General features: G+C 38.9%; 1 protein-coding gene across 3 annotated transcripts in view; it reads left to right on the top strand.

Annotated features, from left to right (window-relative positions):
* The window catches only part of DYNC2H1 (dynein cytoplasmic 2 heavy chain 1), a 410,146-nt gene that overhangs the window by 228,977 nt on the left and 168,886 nt on the right, over positions 1–12,283 (top strand). For all 3 annotated transcript variants that reach the window (XR_010923568.1, XM_067567730.1, XM_067567720.1), the window contains exons 79-82: positions 126–281; positions 3,494–3,569; positions 5,249–5,460; positions 7,363–7,467. Coding sequence is in view for 2 of the 3 variants with exons in the window: in XM_067567730.1 (XP_067423831.1) it covers positions 126–281; positions 3,494–3,569; positions 5,249–5,460; positions 7,363–7,467 (549 nt within the window). In the remaining variant the exon portion in view is untranslated. The remainder of the gene's footprint in view (positions 1–125; positions 282–3,493; positions 3,570–5,248; positions 5,461–7,362; positions 7,468–12,283) is intronic.

Below are 12,283 nucleotides of genomic sequence, written 5' to 3'. Positions count from 1 at the left end.
AATTTTGAAGATTTAGGAATTAATTAGCATTAGATATTTAGCTGTATTGTAACTTTATATATTTGTTGTTGTTATTTAGCAAAATATATATACACACACAATTACGTTTTTTTCCTCTACCATAGGCACCTCCAGGTCTAAAAAAGAACTTGATGAGAACCTATGAATCTTGGACTCCAGAGCAGATTAGTAAAAAGGGCAATTTGTCTCGAGCCCATGCTCTCTTTAGTTTGGCCTGGTTTCATGCTGCATGCCAAGAAAGAAGAAATTATATCCCTCAGGTAAGTACTCTAACTTCTTGTAAATATTTTGTTTGTTTACAAAAATGTTTTCTTTCATTTCATAACGTATTTATTAGCTTTTAAGTTTGCTGCTTAAAATAAAATAAGTACTTTTTTGTATGTTTTGGCATGCACAAATGATAAATGTAGCTACTTATGTGGAATTTTTGGTGGCTACTAATTTGGAGATCCTAATTATTGAGTATGGCCTCGGTGCACAACTCAGACTTGATAGCACAGACCTCTACTCCTTTTCAGAGTTCCTTTTGTTCCAGTGGCACTCTTCATGTACTTAGAGGTCTGTGCTAGCTGATCCTGATACGGGTTTGGGACCCTGTGACAAGGTATATGTGCTCCCTCCTTGCTTGATTTGGGAGAGCATTAAAAGCCTCTTCACTAAACAGAAAGTTAGAAACTAGCCCTTAAAGATCACTGAGTTGCCAAACCTGGAGGGCGGAGCTGGGACCTGTAGAATGTTGGGAGGTAGAACTGACAGCTATGCCTCCTCAGTGGTAGAAGCTATAAAAAGGAAAAGGTGATTCCAAGGGAGGAAGGATGATGTCTGGTCTCCTCCTGAACCTAAATCCTGGTTGTGGGGGAGGAAGAAGTGGGGAAACATTTACCTGGCTTGTACTGAGAAGAACTATACTGAAGCCCAGGGAATGTAACCATAGTAAGAACTTCCTTGTTTTTTTAACCATCTGGATCCTTGGCTAAAGGGAGCAGCTCTGTGTAGTTTGTGGGCGTTTAGACTAGACAAAAGAAAGCTGCCCTCCATTTGGTTTGTTTTTATTTGGACTTGTGGCTAAATGAACCTGTCCCGTGACTGTTTTATTGTCTGTTGATTTAGGCAGGAATGTTTGGAATCTTGTGTGGTTCTGGTTTTGTTTTTCTTCTCCTTTTTGGGTCTTTGTTTAAATGAACTATGACCCTTATCACAGAGGTGACTAATGGTGCCATTGAAGGACCTACAGCATCACTGCAGTAAATTATGACCAGAAGTTTGGTTTTGAATGTGACATTCAAACATTAGAACACTTGAGAATATTGTATAATAACATTGATCAGATTTGTATGGGACAGAGACATGACCAGCCACAAGAAAATAAATCAGCATGCTGTCCACCGTGGAAATGAAGATGTTGAGATGATCTACACTTTCCTCCTTCTAGTCATTTCTCAAAATGTACTTTGTCATAAAGGCTTCTAAAATTAAACTTCTATTCAGAGATCCAGAGCACTTAAAATTTAACCTCAAATTAGAACAGTCCTCACAAAAAATCATGGAAATATTAAGAAACATGCTAAACTTTACCACTCATTTTTCAAGGCCAGAGGAACCTGTTATGTTCATCTAGTTTCACTTCCGCTTGACACAGGCCATATAATTTTCCCCTGCGATACCTGCATCTCACCCAGTAACTAGTGGTTGAAACTACAGCATATCTTTTAGAAAGACATCAAAGAAAGATTCCAAATGATGGAGAATTTGCCATATCCTTTACTAACTTATTCTGATGACTAGTTAATTACCCTCATTAAAATGTTACCTTTTTTTTCCAGTTTGAATTTTGCTGAATTGAACTTCCAGCCATTGAATTTTGCTATGTCTTTGCTTGATTAGATCCCTCTAATAGCAGTTATCTTCTCCTTTTGTGGATAATATATTATGATCAAGTCACCTCTCAATCTCTTCTTTGATAGAGCTCCTTTAGCCTTCTATTTTTAAAGCATGTTTTCCAGACACAAAATCATTTTTGTAGCTCTTGTCTGAACCTTGTCTGATTTTCAGCATGTTTTTTTTAAGTGTTGACACTAGAATTGGATAAGTGTTCCAGTAGTGGTGTCAATAAAAAACATAGAAGTAATATAACCTCCTTACTCTTGCTCAATATTCCTTTTTCTATACTGAAAGATTGTTAGCCCTCTTTGCTGTAGAATTGCAATTGGAGCTTTTATTCAGTTGATTATATACAATGACCTGTAAATCCTTTTAAGAGTCCTTGCTTTCCAGAATGCAATCCCCCATCCTGAAAGTATGGCCTAAGGTATTTGTGCCTAGATGTAGGGCATTGCATTTAGTATATTAAAATGCATGTTATTTGATTGGTCCCATTTTAGTAAAGAATCCAGGACACTCTGTATGAATGACCCTCCTCATCATTATTTTCCACCTCACCTCTCTCCGTTTCATCGACAAACTTTATCAGCAATGATTTTAAATTTTCTTACAGATCATTGAATTTAGAATTTCTAATAGTGTTGAAATGAAAATAGTTCCCTGCAGAACCCACACTAGAAACACTGCTATTTGCTGATGATCCCCCATTAACAATGAGATTTATCAGTCAGCTAGTTTTTAATTTATTTAATATGTGCTGTATATGCCCCTTTGTTCCCATACGTCTCTTTGCTGTGTAAACATTCTGGGACAGGTACTTTTTTTCTTTATACCAGTTTGTAAATTACTTAGTACATGTTAATACTATACAAAGAATAATACAATCACCAACAAATAAGGATCTAGATACTGTGCCAGCAATTAAGAATATACACATTGCAGGCATCATACAAGCCATAAGAACAGTGACAGTGATTGCTTGCTGCATAGTTTTTTCTGTTTTTTTTCCCCTGAGTATAGAGGTAAAATAAGATGAGGAGTAAAATGGTTGACGTGTTGTAGGTAGTGCTTAAAAGAAGCAGACATGCTTATCAAGTCTGAAAGGCAACTGAAATTCAGTAAGCCATCAAGAGTAAGGAAGTGTCTAGTCGTAGTTACCAATGAGTCATAGTTGCAACAAACAGAATTAGGGAGGGGAGAGAGTTACATGCTCATGTGCATCATTTTCAAGAAGCCTTGCTGATTAGTCTAGAATTTTTAAAATATATTTATTTTTATAGAAAAATAGTCAGTTACTACACAGGTAGGCATACAGCTGATGTCATCTAGCCTGTATGCCTATGTAAAATTAAACACATTGATAGAGATGTTTGTTGTTTTGTCTCTTTGCTGCCCGTCTGTCTGTGAGACTGTCTGTATCTCTGAGAAGCAGCCTAGAAATTACGGTTTCAAACCAGTGGTGTAGATATTTTTTCCTGGTGTTATTATATATGTTCCATAAGCAGCTATTTTTGTATACTTTTTCATGTTCATTTAATGCTCCTTGACCCATAACTCATATTAACTTTGTGTTTGTTTGTTTTAATGATAGGGTTGGACCAAGTTTTATGAATTTTCTTTATCTGATCTCCGTGCAGGGTATGATGTTATTGATGGACTCTTTGATGGTAAGTAACTCCTTAAGGATTGTTGATTCCTTTCTTTGCCTCGTCCAATATTTCTGCGTGTCTTCCATTTCAAATCTTTATAAAATTAGCAGACCATAGAGTGATATTTTTATAATTTGCCTATTTTGATTAGAGCTAACCAGGGGATGACAATCCTATTTCTGTGCAACTTTTGAGATTTTAAAATTTGTTTTTGTTCTGCACTGGATTGAAAACAAAATCTTTTGAACATTGTCACAGAAGTAAGTGTGCATGCTTGTATGTGGTCTGGTGGGTTCAGTCACTGGCCTGGGATGTGGGAGACCCAGAATCAGGCAGAGCAGGGACTTGTATCTGGGTCTCTCACAACCCAGGCCAATGCCCTAACCACTAACCTAACCTAACCAGTGTGTGTCTCTCTTTTAACCCCTTTCCCCTAGCTGAAATGATATTTTACTGAAATATGCTGTTTTGTGGATGTGTATCATTTTATTGAAAATATTCCAACCACCTCTAATTTTGATCCTCTGTTTATCTTACTTAAATGAAAACCTCAAGGGTTTTTTTTTAAGTTCCAAATGCCAATAAAACTAGTGACCCGATATTCAAAAGTGTTCAGTATCTCTAGCTCCTGTTGATTTAAATGGGATTTATAAGTGGTAGTACTTTTGGAACTCAGGCAATGTACGTGCAGCCTTAACAGTTTGAATATATTATCAAGAGACTTTGGGCCCTGGATATTAACTATTGTGGTGAGGGCAGTTTTTCCTGCTCTAATTGGAGTGTGAGAATGAACACTAATAATGTACATGTAATACCAAACTTTTTCATTCAAAGAATCTCAAAGTTCTTTTCCACCCGCTGGAAAAGATGGTGAAAAATCACAATATATTGGGTGAAGTGTGGCATTGATTTAACACTTCACAGTAGTTTGGGACAAGAAATGAGGGGAAAGACATTTTATTTGAAACTATAGAATACAACTAAGTAGGCAAAATGTAATGACTTGAACATAATTTGGTCAGAACATCAATTTTAACATCCTAAATTTTAAACATAGTATATAACAGTGTCATATGATCTTTAGTGATCACAAATAATTGGGACGTCTTTTTGCCTGGCATCAAAAAGCCAGCATCTCAGTAACAATGTCTTTCTTTGTCATGGTAGAGTATTAGTTCAGTCACCCTGCTTATTTTGTGAGGTCAGATGGAATCACAGCACAAAGTGATATGGCTGTAACACGCTTAAAGATCCTTTGGAACTAAGGGAGTTGAGCAGGCTGATGACAAGGGATTAAGAGGTAGGAGGCCATAATTGAATAGGTAATGGCCTCTAGTGAGAAGGTACTTTTGTTCTCCAACTAAACAGGGTTTATGATAAAAAGTTCCCCAAGACGTCTGCACTATTCATGTCATTTGGTAGAATTTAAAACATGTTAATTTACACTTGTATCACAGGAAAAATATTTGCAAACATTTACAATATAGCTATTGGAACATTTAATATTTTACATATTATGTTTATTTTATTTTACCTCATGGTTTCAGTTAAGAAATACATGCTTAGTAATGAGTATTACTTTATAGGCTTTCTTTGTATTTCCTTGCTTCACCAAAGGATAGCTATAATAAGAGGAAATGTTCATCATATAATGCAAAAAAAAGGTCAATGTGACAATAATATTTTTTAACTTATAGGTTCCAAAGATTTTCAGTGGGAGTTCGTGCATGGCCTGTTCGAAAATGCTATTTATGGAGGCCGCATAGATAATTACTTTGATATGAGAGTCCTGCGGTCCTATCTGGAACAGCTTTTTAATTCCAGAGTCATTGGTGGTTTAAATCTGAGGGGCAAGAAGATGACAAGCTTCCCATATTCCATCTCTCTACCCAATTCCTGCAGCATTTTGGTAGGTATGCTTGCCTTGATATCAGACATGGACACCAAAATCTTTTTTTTTTCTTACAGTACTAAATTAGCAAATTAATGTACTAATTAAAGGCAGGCTCCTGCAAGGTCCTGCATACATTTAAATCCCACTGAAATTAATTGGAGCTAAAGGTGTTCAATCACTGTAGGACTACACTCTATAACACTAATGGTAATAAATACTAATGCTAATGTTTAACAGGGAAAAGCACTAAATATGTGTTCCTTGAGCATTTCATATTTTGAAGATTTTGAGATTTGATATTGATGAAAATTTATGATCAAGATCCATATATTGAACAAAGATCCAAAATAAGAGACACAAAAAAAAAAATAGAATGATAAAAATATTAGAGAAATTTGAAATAACAGAGGGTTAACTTATGATGTTTTCTTGATTAAAGTTTTTGTATGTGCTGTACAGTAATGAAGTAGGTGGAAGAAACAGATCTGTGAGAGAAATATATTTGGCTAACAAATCATCCCTCTTAATGGGACCTGTGAGAAATGTAACAACATATTGGCTTTGTTGCAGCTACAGAAGGAACAAGTTTGCATCAATTTGTATTGTTATACTTTGTATTGTTGTCTTGCTGTTCCTGATTTCACCACTTGGCCCTTACATTAATTTATGAAAAGTGAATCTCACCTTAAATTTCAGCTCGGTTGTGGAAGACTAAGAGGTTGTAGTTGATTGGAGTGAGAGCACAGTGTGTGAGGGAGAAAAAGCTGGCAAAGCCAGTGGTCCATTATGTGGAAACTGAAAGATGGTCAGTGTCATCTGAAATGAGCAGATGGAGAGGTCAGGTGGGATATAGAACAGGCAGGCTGGGAAGGAATGTGTTATGTTAAAGGATTCCAGTTCCCTATCGTAGAGAGTAGTCTTAACTCTCCACCATGGAGAGTGACACGCTGGCATCGAGGGTTAAAATTGACTCTGAGGAAACTCTGAGAAATAGTTTATGTATGCCATTTATGATTCAGACCTTTTATGATTCAGTATTTTAATGGCCTATTTACAGTAGCAAAATTAAACATGTTTGCAGGATCAGGGCCCAACCCAATTGCACATGATCTGCTGGTTATAGGATATGGTCAGGCCTCCAGACACCTGGTTTGCATGCTGTTGGAGTGGTAATAAGGGACACCCTGCTTCATGTTCCTTCCACCCTCACCCATGATGAGCCCTTAATGCCTTGTACCAGAACAGTAGCTCGAGTGGCTTTTAGACACAGAGCTGGTTCTACTCTGCCCCTTCTACCACCATACAGCTATATCTTTTAATGAGCTATGTATAATAAATGGTAGCTTGACAAAGATTTAAATGTAAGTGGAAGTATCTCACTTTGGACCACAACATGAAGGAGGAAGTGACTAGTAGTTCCAAATTCAAATTCCAAATAGTGAAAAACTTTAAATATGGTGTTAATAGCAATACGGGATATACATCAAACTGATCTGTTGAAGTTTTATAATTGTGCTGCAGAGAGCCTTTGTATAGTGAAATCAGTTTTTGTTGTTGTTGTTGTTTTTTTACTTAACCAACTTCACTATAATCGGAGTTGTTCTTTGCTGATTGTGAATTGAAGCAATTTGGGATTTCTGTTCTACTTCACTACAGTGTTTTATTATTAACAGTTTCTATGGCATGTCATGTCATGTGTTCATATGCTTGAGTCAATTCTCCATTTTAGTGATGGTACTATTTGAGTGATGTCCACAAAACGGTGTTATTCAATTAATCATAAATCCTATGAAATAAGAGTTTACATTTTGAAAATATATTGCTGGAATTCTTTTCAGCACATACTGTTGATTTCATGAGCTGTGATTGCACAGAAAACTTTTACAATTATTTATACTCTTCTCCCTGTTTTTGTAGGATTACCGAGATATTATTGAAAGCCTTCCAGAAAATGATAAACCTGATTTCTTCGGCCTCCCTGCCAATATTGCACGCTCTTCTCAACGCATGATCAGTTCCCTGGTAAGTTTTAAATTTTGTATTGCTTGTTAATATAATCTGAAATATCACCAGCCAGGGAGACCAGATATCTGTTCATAAATATGCATTTCCATAAGAAAATCAGACCACACTGAGATAATTATTTCCATCTCCATCAGTAATATAAGTAAAATGTTTATCTGAGTCACTTCACCTGCTTTGAGTTCTGTTCTGCTGTGGGATTTATTTAATTGTGAGACATTTTTAATGTTTTAAATAGTGTAAACATTTGAAATACTACTTGCTTAGAATGAGTAACTTGCTTTGATGGCCAAGCATCTGCCAGAATTCTGTGAGGTAGGGTCTTTTCCCCTCTTCTCTGCATCTCTGGAGTCAGATCAGCATTACCACATAGCCCATGCTGGCTATTCTCTTTCTCTGACTTGGCACCAGAACTTCTGCCTCCATGGTAGTAGTTGATCAGGAGCAAAGCAAAGAGCCACTATTTCCTTTATTGGCTTTACTTTTAGTTTGTTTTTCAGACAGTAGTGAGCAATTAAGCTATCTTCCTCTGCCTCCTCCTCCTCCACCAGATTGGGTAATTGGCAGCATGGTGTCTCAGTCTCCCAGATCCACCACTGCAGTGTCACCCATCTGGGAGTCCTCTGTCGACCCATCCCCAGGCAATGCCAGGGCTGTTCCACAAACACTGGCTATATCAGAATGGTGCTCTATATGTGAGGTAACATTTACAGGCTCTTCAGAGGGCAACCTATGTCCTAGATGTTCACAGCAAGCTGACCCTCACACTGCCAGGGCCCGGGGCTCAAAGACAGACTGGAATGTCAACTCCCTGTCCCCTACCCTGAAGACCTTGCCCAGAAGAAAATAATCTCTCAAGTGATCCAACTTTAACCCACCCAAGTGGGTCTTCAGGTCCCTGAGGAAAAAAAGTAGGGCTCCCATACAGCTTGCCTAATTCCCAGTGTGAATTGGGATTCTCACAACAGGACTACATTTCAAAAACAGTGGCACTGGGACCCAGAGGGTGAGGACACGGATGGATATCTAGAGTATTCAAGGCTTTTTATAAAAAGGGATGCAACAGACTCTAATGTGGCTACACTCATGCAGGGATTTCTGCAAAGCAGATCCCTTCCCCCCCAAAAAACCCACACACCACAGGAAACACAAAAAGAGAGTCATCCTCAGATGACAACTCCACTGCTGAGAAAGGAGAGCATTCTGATTCAGGCACTGAACCAGCCACAAGTTTGGCATTCCAGCAGTCAAACTGTTTGCTAGTCATAAGGACAGGAAGCTGCCAAAGTAGCAGGGAAGTAAATCCCAGGTCACTGGAGAAGGTGGCCAAAGGGCCTGCTTTATACATTCCCTCCACTTCCACTTCTAGAGAAGGTGATTCAGAAGATAAGGTGAGGGGAAGGAAAGCTGATTGTTCTAGCTGCATGCAAGCAGAGAGCACATCACGGTTTTTGGACTTAGTAGATGTGGCCTTGGTACCTCCCCTGTATATACAAGAGAGACTGTACATCCTTTACCAAGATCCGATTTTTCATCTAGACCCAGGCTTTGTCCAACTCAGAGCTTAGCTATTGGGAGTGAAGTATTAATTGTACTCAGATTATCCTCCAAAGTTATTGGGTCTCTATTGACCTCCACATGGACTTCCATATTAAAAGCTTTCTTCTCTGGTAATGGTTTAGTTCATGGTGTCAAAAAGAAAACAAACCTGAAGGACTCTGGAATTCCACCTATTCTGGATTTTCTTCAGGATGGTTTGGACAAGAATCTTCATCCCAGCACCATAACACATTAGGCAGCCATAAGCAGTGTTTTACAAGCAGGATTCTCAGGGTCTTTGGCCAAATAGTCTCAATCAAGTCAAGTCTCAAGATTTCTTAGAGCAGTCATACTGGTTAGACCTGAGGTCAGACCAATCTTTCCTAAGTGGAATCTCTTATTGGTACTAAAAGCCCTAACAACCTACCCTCTTGGCAATGGTCATACCATTCTATCTATCAAAACCTACTTTGTGCTCACTGTCATGTTAGCTAGATGAGTGTGAGTTAGTAGTTGTATGCATGCAAGAGCCACATTATGTGTTCCATGGTAACATAAAGGTGAATTCCTCTTTCCATTTCCTGCAAAGCATGATCCCCCTATATCATTCTGTCCAAATCCACAGTATTCTATTGAAAACATGTACAATAATCTATGTACAGCATTAAAGATTTGCCTGAAGTGCACAGAATTGATGAGATCAGGCTCTTTATTTGTGCCCTTTCACCCAAAGTGACAAGGTCTTCGGGCATCCAAACAATCTCTGACCAGATAAATTAAGTTGTGCATTTTGGGGGCGTTCTAGTCATCAGACTAGCCTATTCTAAAAGGAATCAAGACACACTCTACAAGATGTCTGGCGATATCATGAGCAGAACAAATTTGTGCTTCAACTGAAGAAATCTGTAAGGCTGCAACATGATCTTTTAGTAATACCTTTTATTAAATGTTATAAAGTGGATTTTCTGTCTTCTGCAGACGCTTCCTTCTGAAAAAAAGTTGCTGCGTGCACTATTGAAAAAGTAACTTACCATTCAGGCATTTACTTTCAAGGGAAGAATTCTCTATTTGTCTTTCTTTATCCCTCCCTACTCAATATTCGCTGTTCGCTACTTCCCATGCATCACAGAATTGTGGGAGTCAGTTGTAGAATGGAAAATTTTCTTACCCAATAATTTCCTTTCTGCTAGCAGTATCTCTCACAATTCTCCCAACCTGGAATAGCTTCATTAGCCAAGGGATAACATTATTTTTATATGACTCCAGTTTCTTGTTTGGCTAGCTTACTGTTCACTGGTTGACTTTAACATTATTGGTATTATCATATTCTAAGAGTTCTTGCATATTATATGAATTGTTCTTATGCTGGCCAACTGGCAAAAGGGGCATAGCCAGCATGAACTATACTGCCACAGTGAACAGATTCTGGAACTGCAAAGAGGAGGGGAACAGCGCAAGCATCACAGAATTGTAATGATCCCTCCATCTCAGGCTTGGAGAGAGGCCATTCTAACCTGCTGTGTCAAGCAATCAACAACAGTGGTCCTTAGCCCAGGCCTCTTGGCTAGGGCATACAGTACTCACAATCTGGGCTCCAACCTTCTGGGTGGGCAGAGTAATAAGCAGTCTTTAACCTTACCTCCTGGCTAAGGCAGACAGCAACACAGTCAATGGCAATTGCCCTTTGGGCAGGGCAGAGCAATAAACAATCAAGCAGTCTGTAGCCCAGTCTCCTAGCTAAATCAGACAGGGGCTTGCAGCCTTCTGGCAGGGGCAAGCCACAAACAAGGCATGGGTCTTCCGGCCTAGGGTGAGTAGGCTGCCACCCGAGGGTCCACCAGGTCCCAGCCCAGTTCCCTAACAGTGGCAGGGGTTCCCACCACTGGGTCAGTAGGGATCCGGCTGAGACACGTTGACTCATATGGCGATAGCACTACCTGACTAATGTCTAATTCCCTTGGGCTACTTCCTACCCCAGTCCATTGGTGTGACTCTGTAATCTGTGGGTCCTTCATCTCTACGGGGTAAGTGGTGGATGACAGTCCCAGCAGCGACTCTCCACTGTTGGTCTCCTCCTCCAAGGGTAGAGAGTCACACAGCTTGGGGTCTAGTCAGGAATCCTGCAGCAGGCCAGAAATGTCTGCTTCCTTCACTGATTCTAGCCCAACTGAGCTGAAGGGCCCACCTCTTATACTTCCTGTCCCTTCCCTCTGCTTCTGGTGCAGGGATGGGGCTGTCTTGGCTCCACCCACCATGGAGATTGTAATGGTCCCTCCATCTGAGGCTTGGAGGGAGGCCACTCTGCCTCACTACAGAGACACAGCTAGCAGAAAAGAAATTATAGGGTAAGAAATTTCCCATTTCATTATCACCATAATGGGACAAAGTGACTGAGTAGACTTTGTACCTGGACTGATAAATTTTCATGATACATTTGCAAGACAATTGTAAATGAATACTAATTATTCACGTACTGGAGGTATTTGGTATTGCATCATATCAGAGATACTATTCTATACTATTTAAAGATTTTCATTATTGGTCACACACTCAAACTTGAAAGTAGAATTTATTTTCTTGTCATCATTATTATTACTGCCTATTTTTATTGTAGTACCCTCAACATACTAAGCATGCACACACACCACTACACACACACATGAAGTATCTCACCCAGCATGTGTTCCATTTTCATTAAGTATATACCAGCATAATTTTCATGAGCATTACTGACATAGTCAAAGGATTGTGCACTACTAAGTTGAAAATGAAAGCTTCAGAGACAACCAGATGTTTTTAGGGTTGACATAAAAGCAACATTTTTGTGCTTCTCTTACTCTTAGTGCCCAATTATGCAACTTGTATATTAATAATTCTGTAGTAGCCTCGCGGACCACCAGGGGTCTGCGGACCACAGGTTGGGAACCGCTGTCCTAGGTTATTTACCTGCTAAATTGGATTTAACTCTACCACAAAGATTTTGGTTCTTGAGGGCTGCAATGATTACCAAGTGAATGATTTTACAAAAATGGAAGAGAAGAATTATGCCCAGTATAGAGCAGTAGTATTCGGTCCTGTATGAGTTAGCAGCTAAAGAAAGAATAGCTTATCGCCATAGAAAGCACTTATATAAATTCAGAGAAATTTGGACCCCATTCCTAGATACATTTGGATTAAAAATGTTCAGATTAAATACTGTTCCCTCCTTTCCTCTTGTCCATAGTTAAGTCTTCTTCTATTTTATTAGTGTTACCCCTACACTAACATCTTATGTCTG

This window comes from Emydura macquarii, unplaced genomic scaffold (genome assembly GCF_026122565.2).
Source record: "Emydura macquarii macquarii isolate MOO-44397 ecotype Brisbane River unplaced genomic scaffold, CSIRO-AGI_Emac_v2 contig_318, whole genome shotgun sequence".
In the NCBI taxonomy this organism is placed as follows: Eukaryota; Metazoa; Chordata; order Testudines; family Chelidae; genus Emydura; species Emydura macquarii.
Note: the sequence above shows the minus strand (reverse complement) of the source record. Positions and strands in the feature narration are given on the sequence as shown.